The 22,054-nt window shown below is 46.4% G+C and overlaps 1 protein-coding gene across 28 annotated transcripts in view; it reads right to left on the bottom strand.

Moving 5' to 3' along the window:
- Positions 1-22,054, bottom strand: part of LRRFIP1 (LRR binding FLII interacting protein 1) — an 82,864-nt gene that overhangs the window by 46,034 nt on the left and 14,776 nt on the right. For 10 of the 28 annotated variants that reach the window (XM_078071510.1, XM_078071529.1, XM_078071528.1 and 7 more), the window contains exons 2-8: positions 19,133-19,219; positions 12,070-12,087; positions 8,787-8,834; positions 7,464-7,508; positions 6,871-6,921; positions 4,260-4,298; positions 252-311 (exon numbers count right to left, since the gene is read on the bottom strand). In XM_078071510.1, coding sequence (XP_077927636.1) covers positions 252-311; positions 4,260-4,298; positions 6,871-6,921; positions 7,464-7,508; positions 8,787-8,834; positions 12,070-12,087; positions 19,133-19,162 — 291 coding nt within the window. In that variant the 5' untranslated portion in view covers positions 19,163-19,219. The remainder of the gene's footprint in view (positions 1-251; positions 312-4,259; positions 4,299-6,870; positions 6,922-7,463; positions 7,509-8,786; positions 8,835-12,069; positions 12,088-19,132; positions 19,220-22,054) is intronic. The other 18 variants (XM_078071511.1, XM_078071516.1, XM_078071518.1 and 15 more) reach the window with 6 other exon arrangements.

Raw genomic sequence — 22,054 nt, 5'->3', positions numbered from 1 at the left:
TTTTTAAACTTAAGAGATTCTTTTTAATATCGATCTCTTACAGTAACACTTTGAATGTTAGAAGGCTAACATTCAAAGAATGTTTACCAGTTGAAAAATTAGTTTTCATTCATTTATGGGCTGGGGCTGGGGAGCGGGGAGGGACCCACTATAACAAAGAAAAAAAGCAAAGAAGCTAAATTTAGTGATTTTTTTTTAAGCTTTGCAGCAACCTGTTTGCATTTTGTGTCATGTAAATTTACTATACTGACCCTGCCAGATCTTCTATTCAGGGACTGTGATCCATGTAAGTCTCCATCATAACCATTTGTCTGTTTCAATGAAGAAAAGAAAACTGACATCAGTATGCAAACGAAGACGCGGGCACCAGTCAGCAAGGAAGAGTTAGCTGGGTGTAAACTGAGCTCTCTCAGTGGAGCAGAGGAACGGCGAGCCCAGGGTAACACCAATCTCAGCATGCCCCTAGATGCCTCCAGGCCTCTGATCCGCTCTATGATGACTCGGGAGAAATCAGACAGTCGGGCTCATCCGATCAGCCCAGGCAGTGTTACCCGTAACTACAGGTCTCTCTAGGACTTCTGTGGGGTGCAGCACATGGGCATGGGCGCAGCTGCTTTTGTCGGCAGTTTTCCTGTCTCCAGGTTTGTGACGATGCCACGGAAGTCCTAGCTTTGCAGCAGCCTGAGCGCCAGGAAGCAGGGTCACTACCCAGCCTGCGTCAATCAGGTTTCGGTTCTTGGTTCACAGTAGGTCCTTGAAAATTATGGCCCATTATGAAGTTGCATCCAGAAGGCTCGGAAATAGCTTCTGTTCAATCTATAATTGCAAAGGTTCATCATGGAAAAAATGTTTATTGTGGGTGTGTATCCTCTGTAGGATCCTCTATAGGAGCTCCTCATTCATCCAGTCTTCCTGAGTTACTTTTCAAAATGAAATCTGAGGCGCATTTCATGAGTTCCTAATGTGTCCTCCAGAAGAGAGAATGAGTAAGTGTGTGCCCACCTCCCTGCTCTTCCTACCTCTACACCCACATGCCCGCAGCCAAAGCCCGGCCTTTCTAGAATTGGTCTCATTCATCTATAAGGACGTTTCTGCTGATCGAAGACAAGAGCTGCCAAGTGTCAGAGACATAACCCGCTCTCGAGATAGAAAACGGAAAGCAGTCCACACGACTGGTACAACTGGAAGGAGGTGCCAGGGGGTAAGGGAAGGGAGTCCAAATTCCCAATCAGTGCTCTGTCACGTGACATGATCAAACAGGCTTGCTTAATCTGCTGGCACCTCTACTTCCTCAGCCGTGGAAATGTGCACAGAAATACGTACTTGACAAGGCCGCTGAGGGCTAATTCTGATTAAAATGAGTATCCCAAGTGCCTGGAGCAGTGCCCTCCTGAACCGTGTGCTGGCAGGTCCCCAGCCCCCACGGGGAACAGGAGCGTGTCCTTGTTCACAGGGTCGGGCAACGGGAGACTGGTTAGCATGTGTGTTGCAGCTACGACACTAATGAAGAATAAATAAATTAATTTCTAGACAGATCATAAGTCCAGATTCATGAAATCTTGACGATCAAACTACCTATTTGGTTACAACTCAAAAACAAGTCAATCTGAAGTTTCTAAATCAAACAGGAGAGTGTGTAGAAATCCCTCAACTTTAAATTTGAAAACTCTGATGAGTAACGTTAAGACATCTCTGAAATAAATTTGATAGTAAAAAATCCTTGGAGATAGGCAGGAATTTTACTCAATCTACTTCCCTTTCCTCTTGACCGACCGACAAGACTATCTGAGATGGAAATGTGTGTCAGGGACTTGTAGACTTCAGACCACAGTCTTATTCTTTTGGTGGCTGTTTAGAAACTTGTTCCTGGAAAAAAATTAATATAATAATAAAAGCTAACATCAATCAATTGTAGATGACTTTGACTTTTCTAATCAGCGAGGAAGTAAAACATACCACATATATAAGCCCCCTGGCTTTCCACGGTTGCTTTATGGACTACACGCTGCTCTAGATAAACCGTTCCTTCTGGTCATCTCACTTTCTATGCCACCTGCAGCGCAGAGCAGAGCAGGGCGAAGGACAGGAGAGCAAGTGCACCCCTCATCTGTCACCGTTTCTCTTCCAGCCTTCCGTGGCCATGCAGGAAAAACTCCCTTCACAGGCTCTGTGGACATCCACACTTTCTGTTGTAATGCAATTCTGTCATTGGGAATATATTCCTAGCATGAATTCTCAAATCCATAGGAGCTCATTGACATCCCTATAGTGAAAAGGACTTTGACCTCTTAAAGGACACCACCGTTTTCCTCTTGGATAGTTTTTTATGTGTTGGATTTGGGTGGGTGGAGCTGTTTTTATACATAGCATAACAGGATAAGGAGAGTTGAAAATCAACACATTAGAATAAAAAGTCCACAGGTGGTGTATCAACTTCATCTGAAGTCAGGTCTCACGGATGGTCAATTTTCTTTGCTGCGGAGACTGTTTTTTCAACACCCCTTACTGTGCAGACCACGTGCATCATGGTGACCTCATGTGCCCCTGACCTGGGCAGTCAGAACACCTAAAGCTGGGGCCGGGGGATGTGAATCTTACACACAGTAACACTGCGGAGCGCTGCTCTCAGAGAGAATGAAATACAGAAGACATTCACAAACTAGTATTTTCTAAAAGAGTGTAAGTAACATACAAGAATGAAAGCCTTATCAAAGCCAGTGATTCCAGTGGTACCTTGTGATTAGTCAGAATGCTTCCAACCACCCTGCCGTTGCTATCAAAGCACCAGCGCCCTTCACACTGACCATGCAAGCAAACATCAACCGCTATCTTGTTCGATTAATGATGTTAGATCATTTTTATACTGTCAAAAGATCACATCTACGGGTAGGAAAGACGGGAAGCAAAATAAGAAAGGCCAAATCAAACCTCTGAAGTGCAACATTTGATGCACTCAACTTAGTTCGAAAACAGAATGAAAATGGAAAAGAAAAACAAAATCCGGAATGTATTTCTGAGTATTGCTAACACATGTGTACTCATTCATTCCACCAGGGCTGGCCCTTAAGTACAGTTTACTGTCAGTTTAAAATAAGAAGGCTAAAAATCCGGAAATACACTGTGCAGACATTTACTTAGACTTAGAGAACAGAAGAGCTGCTAGAACGGAGTCACTGTGAAGCGCTGTGGGAGATTCTGTGAAGAGCACTTCCTGAATCTAGTTACGTGCCTCTGTGCCTCGCGTTCTCCACGGCGGATCTATTGCTCGCCAGTGGCTGAGGCCAAGACCGGGATGGAATGCCCGGCTTCTCCGTGGCCAGCAGCTCCTGTCTAAAGCGGTGAACTGCAGCCCTTCCAGGAGGCTCGGGGGGGTGAGCGTGCGGTGCAGAAATATGGCACTATTCATTACCGTCTTCAAGGTAAAAACTACATTTTAACAAAAAGTTGCTAAATAATTTTCAAAGGCAGTGGAATGAATGAAGCACAAAATGCTTTCAGAAAAAGTCCTAAGACATGAAGCAGTGCATAATCTGCTATATCACTTCAGTGCAGAGGCACTTTATTGCTCATTTCTGGCGAGATTCGATTTCTCTCCTTTTTGGTGTCATTTAAATGTACAGGTTTTCAGATGCACAGGTTTTTCTGCGCAAAAGGTGCAGATAGACAGATGTAAGAAGGGAAGTTCCAAATTGAAATCTAAAGATTTCGTTTTTGGTACCAGAACCGAGGTCTTTGTAAAACAGCACTTTTTGGCAAAAGAGCCAGATTGCACATTTAATTTGAATGGATGCAGATTAAAAAATAATGGATTTTTCATTAGAGAAAATGACTTTGACTTTAATCTTTGAAAGGAAATGTAGAAGTTTTGGGAATTCTTGATTTGATTTGAGTTCCTTGAAAGCAAGATACTCTAGTCCCGTCTTGGTACCCACAGCTGTTAGCACAGCGTGTGGCAGACAGCTGGTGCTCGAAAACCGTGCGGCGAGTGAGTGTGTTCAAGCACGGAGCCTGACCCTGAGGATCAGAGACACACCCAAGGGGCTCTGCAAGAAGAACGCTCACTCTGGTAGGTACACCTGCCCTCCGGCCTGCGGCACCCCCCCAGGGGGTCTGGTGGACAGCATGTGTGTCTTTCTAGACAAAGACCGACTTGGCTTTTTGGACAAACACACCCATGAGATTAGTGGAAACACCATAGGTTATTCCCCATCACACAGCACTATTAGGATCATGCCTCGACATCTATCCGACCATCTCACCCAGGCGTAAGGACCCCCATACTCCAAGTCAGGCTGCGACTGTCAGCACGAGGGTGGAAGAGGAAAAGAACAGAAAACAGTTGCCAAAATCAATTACAAAGCGAACCCAAACACCAGAAAACATAAAGCAAAACCCAGGTAATCTTGAAATCGTGACAAAATTACATTTTTACATGACTTCCAGGACCTCACGTGTATTTACAAAAGGAATCACATTAGAATGACAGCCATCATAAAATCCAGTAACATTAAATAAAATTTGCATGGCAAATGTTACTATAATTCATGAAATCTGAAGCAGTTTGAGCAATCTTAGTTTCTCCTCTATAAGATACATTCTATTTATGTTAGGCAAAATGTGAACACATACATCACTATCAATTTTTAAATAAGAAAAATTAAAATCTTATGATATTCAATATCTAGGTTTACTGAGAAGAATGCCCATGCAAACACGAGGAAAGTAAAATTTCCCCCCATTTTTAAGGGTTTACTATCACTGCCAGTTGAATGGAGAAGGCCTGTATTTTGAGAATGTCAAGAAATAAAAGATATGACCTTTGAACTTTACAAACTAAAGATTTCAGAATATTAACATATATCAAAGCAGAACACACTGACCCTGCACAGGGAGCGGGTGAAAGGAGGTTCCTCTCTGCAGGGCAGCTGGCCCACCAACGAAAGGAGGCCAGAGCTCCCAGGCCCCTGAGGGCTTGGGGACTGATGCTGTCACCTCCTCACTGTTCTGTGCTTGTCCTGAACCTGTCAAAGTTATGAGGTCTCACTCTTACCTCCAGGATCCAAGTTCTCAAGGTCTGTGACTTTTTTTAAAGCATTATTTCTTTAGACCAAGTGTATCATGGGAAAGAATAGTGTAGGAAACCACCTGGCTAAACACAAGAATCCTGTCCACTGTTGATTTTCCACTTTCTGCTCCTCTCTTATTTAATGTCCAGATTGTGGGCTTCTTCTATAAAATTTTATACCTTAAAACAAATATGCTGGAAATCTTGGCAGAGAATGGTGACTAGCAAAGAAATTTAACTCATGCCTGGGTAAAATCATTGAAAATGTTATGAATGCTATAAACAATGATTTTAATAGTTTAAACTCTTTGGCGTCAGGAATCTTTCTGAGGTATCTTAGGAAAGGGACAAATTCTTTTCCCAGAAAAATCCAAGTACACACAAAATCTTGAATACAATTTCAGGAGGATCACAGATCTGAAAATGGATACTGTGATAGATTTGGATTCTGTGTCCAATTTCTCTGCTGTTCTCTCTTGAGCCTGCATTAATCAGATTTTGTTCTCACCATTTCCACCAAAAGTTTCCTTGTCAAGGTCACCGACGTCCTCCATGACGCTAAGGCCAGTGGTTGGCCCTTAGTCCTATGCTCCCTTGACCCCTCCCCTCCTCCTGAAAACAGTATCTTCTTCTCTTGGTTTCAAGGACTCAGCCTTCTCCTGCGCCTGCTCAACATCTGTCATTTCTGTGTCTCTGCCACAGATTCTGCAAACTGAGTTTTGCATTTATAATGCTTTGGTTAAATGTTACTTCCTCTAGCTTGACTCTTGTCAGAGACGAGATCTTTGAGGACGTTATAACTGTATGGCTCAGGGGAAAGTTTCAGAGAGCAAGGAAGCTCTTCAACTGACTTCACATCTGAACCGTTACTTTCTGGCAAAATCACTATGATCTGCTTTGGGCACTGCTAGGACCATGACAACGATTGCTCGACAGAACGACAATGTGTTACCTTTACACTTACTGTTGTGAACAGCCAGATGAAATGCACATTCACGGTGCATACAGGAAGTCTAGATTTGTCTAATTTAATTGTCATGGTGATCAAAAACAAGCCTTCTGCTCTATACAGTTCTTGAGCGAAACGGATGGCTGCACTGAGACCTACTTCCTACCAGCAGTGACAGCAATTGTGACCCGGTAATAAATAAAACTGACAAGCTCAGAGTAATGTACTGACTTAAAGAACGAAGCAAAACACAGTTTCTCTACTTCACTTCCCAAGGCATGCAATGTTTTCAAGTCTCATTATGGAGATTTTGGGAATATTTAAGGAAAAATACGTATTTGTCTTTATCAACCATCAAGCTGTCAGTGATGAAGAGATTTCATCACAGCTGACCAAAGGTAAGACTCCTGAGGGTGAGCAGTCCCGGGGCTCATGGATCTAGCCTGTGCCAATTTCCCACCAGGCAGCCTACAGCAGCTTTCAAGGAGCTACACAAAAATAGCACTGAAGAACAGTTACTTTACCTGAGATGCAAATCTGACTGGGAGCACGTATGCCAATAGCCCCCTTCATCACAGCAGCATCGCCAAGACAACTTAAGGCGTGGCAGTGCCGTGATGTGGAGAAATATACAAACATTATGATGTCCACTCCTGGGAGAGAGACACAACAGAGGGCGCTGTGCTTATCAATAATCTCTCTGCAACACAAGGAAACGCCCCACCTTTGATTAGATTTCAAATGAGCCGCTTCTCCGTTAGACTCTGGGGTAATGAATAGGAAATCTGAACGCAGGGATACAGCACAAAGATGGCCAACCGTAAACCATGCAAACCCAATCATTCTGGTTACTGACCCTCAGACTTCCACGACTACCCACTGACATGCGCTCATCTTCATCAGAAGCCTAGTAAAAGAAAGGATGAAAACAACCATGAAGCATAATATAAAGAAACCCATGTCCAGCTTTCAGAGAGATGCGGCCGATCTGACACCACAGCAGTGGGGCAGATCAGGCACCTCTGGAAACCTCAGTGGACGTGAGCCTACGTCTTCCCCAAATGGGCCTTGTGTGTGCACCTCTGTTTACAGAGGGCTGTTTTTAGGATGTTACCGCTTTAAGTTAATTTCACTGAAGTGGTGTTACTTACTTTGGGGGTAATCTACAAACACAGAGCCTCAATGCATATCACTCTGCAAATTATTTGTGGGTACTGGATAGCAAAAGAGCATTAAAACTGTCATGAATATATATTAATACTCAGAAATTTCCCATTCTCCCCTCACAAAGTTAGGTCAAAATGCTAGAAGTCGAGTCCACAATCTTTGTTCAGATAATAGTATCAATAGTAGTTTCTTTCATAAGCATCGCTAAGACATATCTGATTCATGTACTTCAGCTACTACAACTATAAATTAGACTTCAATCAAAGCGAACACAGTACTAACCGATGTGTTTCTTCTGGATCTACGCGAATAGCGCTCACTGTCTTCCTACCAAAGCAATGGAAGAAACAGTATTAAAGGTCAGGTACAGACAAAACAGAAGCCTTAGTCTGGTTGTGACACAATACGGTATTTCTGATATAAATGTCAAATAAATATTTTCTTTGATGCCATTAAAAAGGCTTCAATTAAACCACTGAGGAAGAATGTTTTCTTTGGGGAGCATGTAAGCACACAAGCAGTTGGCATATTTCATTTTGGCTTTGAAAGTGTGTTGGGGGAAAAGATGGGCCTTTGTTTGTTCCTAACCTCTACAACGTGGTCCATTTTAACCAACCTACCTTTCCACCTACATTCAGAACCTTATTCTCTTTCCTTTGGGAATCAGAAGATAAATCATTTCCATAAAAGCTCCAATAAGGAAATCACCCAATCTACTATATTTTGTGCATTCTGAGATGCACACACTTTTTTATATTTGGATATCTCTGAAGTGGGGGTATATCTTATCATCAAAGTCATTCACATTAAAATTAGCAGCGTTTTTTTCTTTCTCAGTGGTATAGAAAACAATGAGGCATCTTTTAACTGGGTCTTAAGATTTGATAAAAATACATCCGTCATAGAAGCTTAAAACAATGGTTTACACATACTGAAGGCTGAAGTTAATCATTTCTTTCAATAGAGGAAGTGTATACTGTTCATATTTCAGGAACTATTCTCTTTCCCGTTCTACACAGGTGTCTAAGATATTAGGAGGTAGTTTTACATTTCCTTGGATTATTTATGCGTAAGAGACATCGAATATGACATTTCCACACTGGCCAGGTTCTCAGTTGCTAAAAGTATGTGATGATGTTCATGAGGCCATTCAGTAAGTGTCAAGGACAGGAGGAGGTGGGAGGAACTCATGTGGACGAATTAAGGAGAGGAGTGGGTCCACGTTCTCTTGGGGCCAGTGGACAGCAAGGGGAATGCTCCCCCTTCTAGAGCCTCATGCCTGGGGTACCATCTCCTCCTGAGTGTGCTAATGGAGAGCCCTTGGCCTGAGGAGACAGGGCGGGGTGGCACTGGAGGCCACAAGCTGCTAGCCTGGAGACTCCAGGAGTCAGCAGCTACTGACCAGACCAGACAAAAACGCCAGCCAGGACCAGTTCTAACCCAGCTTCATACAGATATAAACAATCAGGCCAGATGCAGAAGTCCCTGGAAGAAAATCTCTCAGTATTAAATTATGGTACAGTAGGAATCTATCAATATAATTAAACTTCCTAAGAATCAAATTATAAACCATTTCAGTTTCTTAAAATTGTATTCAAGGCCTACCATCCACTGCTCGATGTCACCCCATTTTGTATCCAGCCCATAATATTTCTATAGACAGAAGGGAAAGAAAATTAGGCAAGACGTGAAACAGTAACCACGTAAGAAACTGTTCTGACATGCACTTCCAAACTGCTGCCCAAGCCACACGGGGAAGGGAGCATGCCGAGGCACAGCAGTAAATACCACATTCAGGGCTCTGCAGGGAAGTGCCTCCAGTGAGGGGAGCCCATGCAGAGAGACCTCCTCATCCCACCCCCTCCCAGGCAAGCCCACGGGGCCAGGGTGGAGCGGAGCGCTGCGGAGCGGAGCTGAAAATTGCCGGTGCAACCCCTGTGTGAGGCTGTTCAAGACTGCAGAGCCAAGGTACTCAAGCTGCTACAGCAGTGAGAAAGCCCAGGGGACAGGGACAGAGTGCATGATGACCCCTAGGTCTCTGGTGCCCTTGCTCCAGCTATCTGATATCTACACTAAACTTAGGCCCATGATAATTTATGTTCTTTGGATGTCTTCATGGCATGTCACTGATGGAAACGATGACTGAGTGGCTAAGGGGCTTGGAACAGAAAAAAAAAATTTATGGTAGCAGGTTATATTTGACATTTTCTTTAGCGACTGCCTCCATGTTTTTACCTTGCTTGTCTCAGCCCCGGTGGTCCAAGTTAAAATTAGAAAAGCAGATTCAGAATGGCTACTGCCCTTACTAAATATAGTCATTCCCAAGATAGGCGGGAGCCCAAGTCTAGTCTCCAATAATGGGGTTTTGCATTTCTCCTCACTTTTCCCACAATTCCAATAGAAAAAGCAAGGAATAATCAACCAAACCTCCATATCATCTAACATAGATGTGGTTTTCCTCTTTATACATTAAAACTTCATAATCAGAAAAAATATTAGATGCTAGAAGTCCAAGACACGTTTTGAAATTGTTTTCTAATTGCCAAAACATGCTGCTATGTTTGGCTTAGTTTCAGTTTATTTTGAAGGGTGGCCAGATTTTAAATATAATGGCTCCCCGACAGTCTTGCCCCTTTCTCTTAGAGAGGGCGCTAAGTAGGAAAGTGGAAGAGAAAAAAACAAGGGAGAATTTAACCATGCTTTCAAATTTCAACCAATACAGAAATGTAATATATCAAAACTACATGCGCCTAGTCTTTTTCTGTAAGTCACTCTCCTAACTTCGAGTGAAGTGAAATGCAACAGCTTAAAGCCATTTTGCATTCAGCTAATGTTGGCCCTGCTCTCATAGCCAAATTCCAGGTTTCTCACCTGTAAAATGTGACACCATCAGCCCTCTTCAGCTCATGGCTTGATTACAAAGATAGAAAGACGACAGTTCTTTTTTTTTTTTTTAAGGGGGCCTATATAAAGGCACAAAAAATATTTCAATTCCAACAGAAGTCTGTATGATCTGTTCTTCTATTTTCATATTTCCCTTTTCTGCCAATTCTATACTTATATCAAATACTGCACACCATCTCTTGCTCTTTTTGTGATAAAAATAAGAACCAGCATTCAAAATCTTCCATCTAGTTCATGGTGACCTTACACATCACTGCTATGCCTATAGCTACGGTTCCCCGTCATTTCAGGGAGGGAGAGCACCCCCCCCCCCAGCGGAAAGTGCAACTAACTGGAAGTTCTGATGTTAGTGAGCAGGCTAGCACAGCCAAGTGCGGAAAGCATACAATGTTTCAAATGTAAACGACTATGATTAGCCAGTGAGTCATGCAGAGGAAGCAAGAACCAGACTTACAACACAAAAGGTGCTTGACTTTCAGAAATAGCTTTGGTTCAGTAGAAGAGAAACCATCACACAGAACAGCCAAGTGGACCGAGAGAGAGACGTTTACTGCCTCCTCTTTCTTTTCTCAAATCTTAATGATAAGGAATGCCTTCCCTTCCCTTGGCACATCTTTGTTATAAAAATGTGTATCTGCTTTTCTACTGTGGATTTCCTGAGCTCTGTTCTAGAGTTACTTTGTATACCAGTTAACATTCTGACGAAGGTCTAACATTGTATCCCTGGTGAGTTACTAAACAGAAAAATAATAGTGCTCTGGAACCAGAAAGGAATGAGCCAAAGTGTTAATTACTAGGCGGGTCTCTTTCCTAGGTTTTGGACAGTTCGTTACAGGGAGGGTTCCCCAGCCTGGCCAGCTTTGACTCTTGTTAAATTCTTCCCGCCACTCTGTAAGTATGTTTGGATCTAGCTTCAATATGCATTCCAATACCAGACCCTACAAAAACTAATAAAGTACAAATAGATTCTGGCACCCATTTATCTGATTTCTCCACACTCTTCTAGACAGTAGTTATGCGGACTGGGGGTGGGGGACAGGAAGCAAAGGCAATCCAGTATTGTAGCCAGTGAAGGAATCCACGGCCGGAATTTTAAATTTACTGACCGCGTATTTAAAAGGACGTGCTTATTCTAACCTCTGAAATGGTCATCTTATTTTGATTTTCTTAGCTGCTCTAAAAGAAAAAAAAATACAGTTCTTCTTTATCTATAAATAGATTTATAAAAAGCAACTATGATAGATGTCAGAAGTAACAAACTAGATTCAGGTTTGGGAAAGATTCACTGTAGACATACTCTATAAATTCTCAGGGAACCAACCACTCCCTCCATCATTGTCACCGAATCAGGAACCACTGATCTAGTTGTTTCTGACCTTAATTTGTGTGCCTGGCCTGCTAGTGTATTTCTCTCTAAATCTCAGCTGCTTCTAAGTGCCTAGGAAATAGACATGCATGTTACCACCATGAATGTTTAGGGATAGAGGGCATGTTTATTTTAAGCTATTGGATTTTACTGTTGTGTCATTTTCTTTTTTAATCAGATTTTTAAATCAGTATATAATAATCTCTCAATGTGTCACAATCTGCACTGAGATTTTAAAATTTTTCTAATAAAATCATATGGAAGAATAATCTTTCTCTCTAAATATCTGACTTCAAAGGTTTCCCCAATTCTGAAGTGTGATTTTATTTTATCTTAGAATTTGTTTTTCCCCAAAGAAACAATTTTCTAATTCCTTGAGAAAAGCAGAGATGAGGAAAACATTCTGTCGACAGAGGTGCGTCTGATGGTTGCTTTTTTCTGGGGTGGAAGTAAAGATGACTTCAGCATTCTTGATCAAACCAATTTGTAAACAAAGCAGTAAAAAATTCTACGTATTTTCAATGAAAGGCATTATTTCTGAAAGGTGACCAGGCCCTTGGCAAGGAAAAAAAAACAACGAGTGCATGCAAATTAGAAAACAAAGAACAAAGAGCCTACCTTTTGAACCTGATAGATCTACAGAGAAGGGCAAAAGAAACAGGAAAAGAAATATGAAATCTAATTACAGAAGTAGTTACATCAGAAAGATAGGTTCTCTAAGTCCCTGGAAATGTGAAGAAAAGCCATACTGGAAAAAAGCCCAACATTGAATACTAGTAGAACACGAAAAATGTTTGAAGTCTCATTGAAAGAATTATTAATTTCCTAACTCATTTTACATTCTATTTTAGATACAATGGTGAAACCTGGGCGCACACACATGGGGTCCCTGCAAGAATCCTGGTATGATTCCAGTGCACGGGTCCATGTGACCCATTACCAGCAGTGGTCCATGTAACCCATTAAAAGCACTTCATCTTCAATTCGAAATTTCTTTGCACAGTGATAAAAGTTCAACTAGAAAGTAAAGAAACAGAATTGGAAAGTCAACTGGTCAAGTTCACAAATAGGGAAGGAAGAGGCTTTCTTGTTCTGATTCATGCAGGTACAAACAATGCCAGGAAAATGACAGGTAAAGAAAACGATCACTAGAATAGAATTGAAATATGTTTTTTAAAAAGCGGATTATCGCACACTGACATATTCATTTGCTTCAGATGTTTCTCCTAATTGTGTAGTAATCACTAGGTAAGACTGAGATTTCAGACTCATTCATAGAACAAAACATTTGCTGAGTCAGGCTTTATTAAAGGCACTGTGAACGCCTGGCATTTCTAGTCTTACATGGGTGAGCATATTCAACATTATGACCACATGACACATAGCACTCTCCATGAAAATGTTTATCAAGTCAATAGCAATGAAAGAGATGCATCCTGTTCATCATATTGGCTGGTCATCTATTACCATTTTGTTTCTGTTAGTGGAGGTCCTCATGTGAAGTAAAAGGTTCACTTGGAGGTCCCAAAGAATATCTACATATTCTTCTTCCCTAATGAATCCATTCAAAAGGAGCTCATAATCCTTTTAAACAGCCCCACAGCACAGCAAACATAGGTCATAGTTGGGTCTCAATCTGCACAGAGAAGAACCATGATGGAGAGAGCTAGGGGCCGCCATGGGAGGGCTGGGCGGGCCTGGGTGGTCCGGGTAAATCCACAGCCAGCTCACAGGCCCCGCGTCCTCAGGGTCTGTGGGCCTCGAGGTCAGATCACACCCCAGCATGGTATCTGCTTGTTCACCCCACTTCTCTGTGTACTCTCCATGCCCGACGTGGGGTATTCCAGGCACTAGTGTGGCCCCAACCACAACCCACCTCCAAAACCCCCAACCTTCGTCACCGGCTTCCTGCTTCCTGGTCCCCAAGGACAGCCACCCCTCCTCTGCCAAGGATTCAAGGCTCTGTCCACCGCCCCCGGATCTGAGCTCCCTCTCCAGGAAAGCCTCGCCCCTGCTCAGAAACACCTGTGTAGAGGTGGATGGCTTGCCACCAGATGAAAACAGAGATGGTGTTTCTCAATTTTTTCATACCAAAATATCAACCCTACTAGTTAAACACTGGCCTTCCAAAGCATATTCATTTCCACTTAATCAACAACTTAAAATGCCAATGGCCGGGGCTATCAGATTGTATAACCTCAAATTGCGTTAGCTAGTTCTAATAAAAGCCAGGCCCAGAGATGTGATATGCAAAGGGCGGGCTGAGAGAAGTGTCTGCACACCTTCCTAAATCCTTAGACCCTGCTAGCTTGTCTCGCTTCCCCCTCTAGAGGTACACACAAACGCTCACGTGTGCACGTGCCCGCACACAGGTACAGTGCCCCCCTCCGGACTTGGCTCACATCAAGAAAGAGCTAGATGAACAGCTACAGCTTCTGTGTTCTTGCTAACAAAGCTGCCTATTCTGTGTTTATGATACTGTGCTTCCAAGTCCACACCAATGAAAAAACTGGTTTCCTGGGGTATGCTTCTACTTGTAAAATGACCGGGATTATGTGCATCTTCTCTTTTCCCCTCTGCTGTGGGTGCCAGCCAGCTCCCAGACAACCAGGATCCCATAGACTCTGCCCTGGGTTTTCCTTGTTAATTACATATTTGTAGTTAGAGGTAGAGGGCATACTAGGAGGACCACACTTTGCAGCTGTCAGGCCTACATGTGAATCTTGGCTCGCCCATCTTCTCAGCTGTGGGGATAACTGACCACTTTCCTCACCTGTAAGTAAAACTCGGGCAGAGTCCCCCACAGACTGTAAGTGACAGCACCCAGGTGTGGTGCTGCCCCGGACCAGGGGCTCTAGGATGACCCTGCGGTTCCCCTCTGCCCCACCTCAGCTCTCTTCGACTAGCAATAAAATATACATCTATTTTAATTTAAATCTTTCAAATCCCCCCCCTTTTTTTTTGAAGCAGCAGATAAACTTTAAATAGCTTATACTTTCATATTTCCAAGACCCTAAATTTCTGCTAGTAAAATCATTTGGATGGTTCAGTGCTGCTGCTGAGCCAACCAGATCAGTATAAACTGCAGGACAGACTGGGGCAGGGTGTGGGGGGGGGCTCCCTCCACGCTTCACCCCTTCCTTGACCTGGCTGTCCTTGTGTTCTGCCTTATCCCACATGCCACTCCTTCACTCAGCGTCCCAACAGGCTGTGTGGACCAGGGTTGGTTTCTCTGCTGACTCCCTGACACATACAGATTGTCACTGTGCACACTAATAAATCACGCCACGGGAGCTGGTCATCAGATATGTGACTGACCCCAAATAAGAGTCTGAGGTCAGCAGAGAAAGAACTGTAGAGGCGCCTTCGCTAACTCACTGCCAGTCTGTGGGATCACTCAGGGAGGAGGGTGAGATCACCCAGGGAGGAGGGTGAGATTACACAGGGAGCAGGATGAGCACAGGTAAATTGTGGGATCACACAAGGAGGAGGGTGAGATCACCCAGGGAGGAGGGTGAGCACAGGTGAATGGTCTGTGGGATCACACAGGGAGGAGGGTGGGATCACACAGGGAGCAAGGTGAGCACAGGTGAATGGTCTGTGGGATCACACAGGGAGCAGGGTGAGATCACACAGGGAGCAAGGTGAGCACAGGTGAATGGTCTGTGGGATCACACAGGGAGGAGGGTGAGATCACACAGGGAGCAGGGTGGGATCACAGAGGGAGAAGGGTGAGATCACACAGGAAGCAGGGTGAGATCACACAGGGAGGAGGGTGAGATCACCCAGGGAGGAGGGTGAGCACAGGTGAATGGTCTGTGGGATCACAGAGAGAGGAGGGTGGGATCACACAGGGAGCAAGGTGAGCACAGGTGAATGGTCTGTGGGATCACACAGGGAGCAGGGTGAGATCACACAGGGAGCAAGGTGAGCACAGGTGAATGGTCTGTGGGATCACACAGGGAGCAGGGTGAGATCACACAGGGAGCAAGGTGAGCACAGGTGAATGGTCTGTGGGATCACACAGGGAGCAGGGTGAGATCACACAGGGAGCAAGGTGAGCACAGGTGAATGGTCTGTGGGATCACACAGGGAGGAGGGTGAGATCACACAGGGAGGAGGGTGAGATCACACAGGGAGCAGGGTGGGATCACACAGGGAGGAGGGTGGGATCACACAGGGAGCAAGGTGAGCACAAGTGAATGGTCTGTGGGATCACACAGGGAGCAGGGTGAGATCACAAAGGGAGCAGGGTGAGATCACATTGGGAAGAAAAATTAAGAAGCTGGTGTTCACTGGAGGCACCTTCTCACAGGCAAAGCCAAGCTTTCCTGCTGGCCCCTCAGAACTCAAACCCATTGTGGAAACCCACTCCCGCGTCTGCAAGGCCCTCTGTGGTGTAGCTGAACACTGACGGGACCCCAATGACCACCTGCTTTCGTGTGAGACGTTCCTTGGAATTCAACTCAAGATACAACATCTGATTCCCAGGAACCACTTCAACGTCTTGACAACAGATGTGAAACACGCGGTTAAAATGGAGAATGTCACAATTCTAATATATGTAGGACCGAGGAGGCCAACTGTGGCGTTTTTGATCAGATCCCTGGTTTTAATCAGCTTTTCTCTGCAAAGCTGAGCTCCTCGGCCAGCACCAAACACCGGGGACGGGCTGTGCTGCCCAGGAGCGGGGCTCTGCCAGCGCACGGGCCCGGGTTCAAATGCCCTGGGGCGGGGGCCAGGGGCTCCCCTGCCCTGTGTGCCCAGTGGGGGCTTCCTGGCCTCCTGAGGCTGCTGTGAGGGGCAGTGGGAGCCGAAGGGAGCAGGGGGGCCTTTGCTTCTAAAGGAGGCCACCCAAACATTTTCGTGGCTCAATTCTTCACTTTCGTTTTCTAAATCAAGAACTTTCGCTAAAGGACTTTGTGAATGATAAGCCACTTATGTTATCAAGCATGTATTTAAATCAGCTCCACCTGTCATTAAGGACAGGCCATAGTTAATCTAAACGCATAATTTGGAAAACAGATGTGTATATACATACCGCATAATTCATTCCTGTCTTGGTTTTGTAGAAATTTCACATCGTACTCTTGGTGAATGTAAGTTTCTCTTACACTGGAGGACGATGATAAAATTAAGATTACTAACACCATCCTGAGCGCCCAAGGCAGTGCCCCCTGGCCTCACTGTCCCCTCTCTCGCCGGGGCTGGCCCATCGGCTCCAGCTGCAGGCTCAGACGCAGCGACAGGCCACCAGAGACACCAGTGCTGCTGGGATTCGGTCAACTGGGGAGAAGCTGGTAGAGCAGGAACACGTGTTGGGAAGTTCTCCCTACAAGGCTTTTACGACCTTAATATACCAAGCAACCAGGGGCCTGTTGCAGAACCAGGAGAGCGGATTAAAACCGAATGAGCCCTGAGAGGGCGGCGGCCGTGGGCCCCCGATGGTGGTGCAGCCTGCGAGGCAGAGTTCGTGGCCCAGGCCGTGGACACCTTACCGCCCCACTGCCGTGCTCCTTTCTAAAGTGGGGCGGGGGGCAGCAGCGTCCTGCACACAGTGGGTGTGCAAGTATCTGCTGAACGAACAGAAATATTCTAACGGGAAACGGACACCAGGCAGTTTGAAAAAAGCATCTGAAAAAGGAAAAATATCTATTTTTAAAAACCAGTTCAGGCTAAAAGAACTTTTCCGTTGGGTGGCCTCTGGTTACTATTAATACCAGCGTCTGAGTTTGCAGAAGCTGCCTGGTGTCGGGGGTCTCCTCCAGCATGGTGACAGGGTCTCAGACAGGTACGTGACAAAGTCTACAAGCAACCAGATCCATACTTTTTGAATGGACCTCCCGTTCAGATACTTCTCTCCAGAGATGTTCTGAAAATGCGTCTCTGAATGATCTTCGACCATCGCTCCTGGTGAGACGCGTCCCCTAAGTTGGTGGACGGGTATCCATCAGGCCCCCATCCCGACTGGGGCCAGACCTCACCCTTGAGTGAGGTGACAGGAAGGGGTGCTTCACGGTAGTCATCAGTGCAACGGGCGAGTCCAAATCACCCACGTGAAAATTCCAGAGTGCCTATTTCCAGTTTTAAAATGACAACTGTGATTCTTGGGGGGGAAGGCACTGGGAAAATGCCAAACCCGTGCTTTGCATAAATTAAGAGAAAAAGTACAAGAAATCAAAGCAGAAGTAATTCTACAGGCAGAATATCTTAGAAACTAGGCTTAGTTCCGACTGCGTTTGTATTTCTAACAAGGGGGGAGGACGTGGTGAATTACCTTCAAATATTTGTTCAGGCTTTACCCACGTTGTAAACACAGGATGAGTAATACCTAAAGCATTGTTGCTGGGCAGCAGCGTGCTCATCTGCTTGAGTCGCTTCCCAGGCACCGCTGGAGCATGGTGTGGCCCTTCTCTTGGAAACCACGCCCCCCGTGTCCCCATCACTGGGGGGCTCCCTCGGGGGCCCCCTGCCCTCCCACTACCGGGCCTGTGGTTTGACTCTCCTAACTAACATCCTGGCCTGGAGCTTCTAGCAATCTTCAATCCATTCTTCAAACCCCATCGAAGACGTTTCTCCCCCAGATTTGAATCTGGTCATGCCCATTCCCTGCGTGAACCTGCCCACCATGTGGCGTGGTGCCCCTCCACACGCAGGGAGTGGCAATGAGCACGTCAGGCTGATGGCCGGGCCTCCCACTACGGGGAATGTGAGGGCGTGTGCTGGGATCTGCAAGGATTTGAAGAGAAACTGGAAACGTAGGTTTTTATCAGAAATCTCACATGCTTTAAAACACTGGCTCAGCTTTGAAATTCTGGCTATGTGAAATCAGCCCTAGGAAAAGCACCTGGCTGCCTCTCTCCAGCTCAATAAATCCAAATGTTCTGAACAAGAAAAGCCCTCAAGTGGGGTCTGGTGTGGATGTTCCAGCAGGGTGTGGCCCACAGAGAACACGGGTCTGGTAGACGGGGACTTGCTTCCTCTACCACCCCGACTTCAAGGTCACAGAAAAGCTCACTGCTCTAACCACAAGTTCAAGAGTCCTCGTGCTGTCCATATGACCTCGGCTCGAGCTCAAGATTATGAAAATAAGTCGCAAACAGCGTTAACAGGTGTGTAAGCCCATGCCTGTCCACTTTCCCCGGGGGTGGGGGAGGGGCAGTTTCTTCCCTAACTATTCCACCCATGGTGTATATTCTGTTTTCTGCATCACACGTAGGTTTCAGGCATCATGAAACTTATTAAAACAGGTAAAAGCCACAGGGGAAATATTTTTAAACAAAATAGTTTGGTGAGTTTAAAAAAGTAATATTCTGTCCTTTCACATTTTAACTCAGAGGCTCAATATTCTAGCTGGACAGTTGGACCTCGAGGTTCAGAACCAACACCTCTTGGCTCCTTTCAGCCAGAAGGCTGGGCTGGATGTATGCAGGCAAGCGGCCGTGCGGGAGGCTGTCTCGGGATCTGGCAGGTCGAGGACTGGGACAGGCACGCCTGGTATCCGTGCTATGTGCACTCCCCGGCCTGACCTTGAACAAAAGTCACAGGCACCGTGCATTCCGATCATGAGCAACGTCAAGCGGACAGGTGCGTCAACAGCAACAGGTGTCTCTGCACTTGCACGCTCTACCTAAAATAAAAATGCCTGTGAAAGGAACCAACGCAGAACTTCAAGCGTTACCTCCTTCTGCTGCCGCTCCAGCTCCTTCATTCGGATCTCTCGAGCCTCGGCGCGGGCTGCCCGCTTCGCAGCGAGCCTCGCCTCCGCCTGAAACAGATGGGAGATTTCATGAGAAGACAGACCAGTGGCTTGTTTCGTGTGAACAGTGAGGCTGTTAGTAAGAGACTTTGTTCGGGGTTTAATAAATATACACTAACACATCACAGACTCATGTGAGTTAAAGGTCATCACGAATGACAGCAGCAGTGGTGACAGTAATAAGGACCGCTACTGTTTATGGAGCCCTTACTAAATGCCAAGCAGGCACAGGTTTGTTTTTTTTTTTAAGATTTTATTTATTTATTTGAGAGAGAGAGCAAGACAGAGTACAAGCGGGGCGAAGGGGCAGAGGGAGAGGGAGAAGCAGACTCCCCACTGATCAGGGAGCCCGAATGGGGTGATCCCCGGACCCTGAGACCATGACCTGAGCAGAAGGCAGACGCTTCACCAACTGAGCCACGCAGGCGCCCCTAAGTGGGCACAGTTCTAAGGACTTTATATATATTGTGCCATATACCCCTTGCAACAGCCCTATCTACCTAATAGGTAGATATTATTACCATCCCCAGTTTATAGAGGCAGGAACTATGGCACAGAGAGGGTATGTAACTTGACCAAGGTCACACAGCCTCTAAGTGGCAAGGCTGGGCAGTGTGCCTTCCTCCAGAGCTAAAACAGACTACTGCACGGGGCAAAGCATTAGAGCTGGGCAGGACCACAGGCCACTGGCTCAACCCCTCCCTTTTACAGAGCAGGAAGCCAAGGCCCGTCCCAGGGCACAGGGCTGAGACTCCGACGCTGTTTTCCAGAACTCCTGTCTAGTCACCGCTCAGGACGCCCTGCTGCCCTCAGCTCCCCCCTCAAACACCTGCAGTGCTAGGAAGCTCGTCTTTCCTCGAGACAAGTAAGACCAGAGCAGGACGGTCAGTGAGTCCTAGCTCTTAGAAGCATTACATTAAAACAAAACAAAACAAACCATCTCCATGCAACGCTTTATCAACTTGGAAAGCTATTTAGCCAAACTGTACCGAAGACCACTTAAACTGTTGGACCAGGGCTGACCCATGCCCTTCAACCTGCCACTCAAACACTGCTTCCCGCTTCGCAGATCCCGTCTATGCGCTATTTCAGCCGACACAGCACACGGCTCAGTGAGGACCTGGTGCAGGTAGGTGTTCCCGGATTCGGGTTTTCCGGAGTCAAGCAAATGCCACCTTCTTTCCACTGTTTTTTTTGGGGGGAATGAATACACTTGTAATTCTTCCACCGACAGTTCTGTAGATACGGTTTCAGGTGTTAAAGCAGGGCCGTGAGAGGTGTGGCCAGCGGTCCAGCAAGCAGGAGGTGGCCCAAGTGCCATCGTCCAGCTTCTCCCACAGGACCAGGCTCACATCGGGGCGGCGGGGCCTGGGGTCAAGGACGTCCATGTCCCCCACGCCATACTTGTACTGACTTACAAATTTATCTTCTGTCCAAATTCGAATCTAGGGTGAAAACTGACCGTAGCTGATCTGTCAGAGGTTGGCTGGTGTGTGGCCTTATAAGGAATTTCTTCTGTAACTTGGTTCATTTGTGTGGTTCCTTTATCAACCCAAGCCCAGGTCCCTCAAGTCAGGGGCGGGGTGGGGGGGGGTCAAATATCACAACTGCCTCAGAACAGTGATACCTCGGTGCCATTTTCAATTTTCTAAACCATGTTACACTGTGTGAAGGACCACTCGGGGTCTATAAAAAGATCCAGCAAAGCTCACGGGGAGAGGAAGGGAAGGTTTGTTTGACATCTGGCCATGATGAGATGCTACGGCCCCACGGCCGGGCCAGCAAGAGGACTAGGTTCACCCTGAGTGCAGCCTGCCTCCCTGCCTTCCTGCGGGGAGGCCTGGGCTCCCTGCCTGCTGGCTCTGGGGCTGTGTCTAAGCCAGTACAGACCGGGCCACCATAGCCTCCAGCTTGGGACGGGCGGGGGCGGGGGGGGGGGGGGGGGCATGGAGGAGGGCGAAGGCCGGGGCGGAGCGGGAATGTGAGAAACAGGAAAGGGAAGAGAAGAAGGGAGGGCTGCCAGGGGACACAGGCAGAGAGGAGTGGGGCAGGCCCTATTCTCAGGCGGTCCCCAAGACTCCTGCCCTGATGCACTTGCTCCACATAATCCTCTCCCCTTGAGTGGGGCAGCACTGTGAGTAGGAGAGATGCCCCTCCTGTGACTGGGTTACGTCGCATGGCAAAGAGAAACGCAAAAATAATTAAGGTCCCTCGTTAGCTGACTTAATCAAAAGATAGATTATCCTGGGTGGGCCTCACCTAATCAGGCGAGGCCTTTAAAAGAGGGTCTGGAAGTCAGACAGACTCTCCTGCTGGCCTGGAGAGAGCAGGGTGGCCTGTGTGAGAGGGCCACGTGAGGCGCCACATGACAGGGACCAGCCGGTGGGCCGTAAGAGCCGCGAGCGACCCCGGTAGACAGCCAGTGGGAAAACGGGACCTTGGTTTTGCAACAATAAGGAGCTGAATTCTGCCCATGACCCTGTGAGCTCTAGAGGACCTCAGGCTCCAGAAAGGACCACAGCCTGTGCAACCCTGAGCAGAGGAGCCAGTAAGCTGTGCCCAGAACTGTGACCACAGAGCCTAATATGATAAATGTGTGCTGTTTTAGGTTTCTGGATATTTGGGATATTTGTTACACAGCAAGAGATAACAAGATAAGGAGGCGGGGTCGGCTCTCACAGGGCTAGTGTCTCTGAGCTGCGGAGAATCTGAGCACGTATACACCCATCCCGTCCCACCCTACTTTCGTCTAGCTCTGCTTGGGATTGGGCCAAAGAGCCCTCAAGAGACCACCTACGTGAACATGCAGTCCGTGACCCTGGGCTCAACCTCCCCACCAGATGG

Source organism: Halichoerus grypus, chromosome 4 (genome assembly GCF_964656455.1).
Source record: "Halichoerus grypus chromosome 4, mHalGry1.hap1.1, whole genome shotgun sequence".
Classification (NCBI taxonomy): Eukaryota; Metazoa; Chordata; class Mammalia; order Carnivora; family Phocidae; genus Halichoerus; species Halichoerus grypus.
This window is presented reverse-complemented; position numbering and strand designations above follow the sequence as displayed.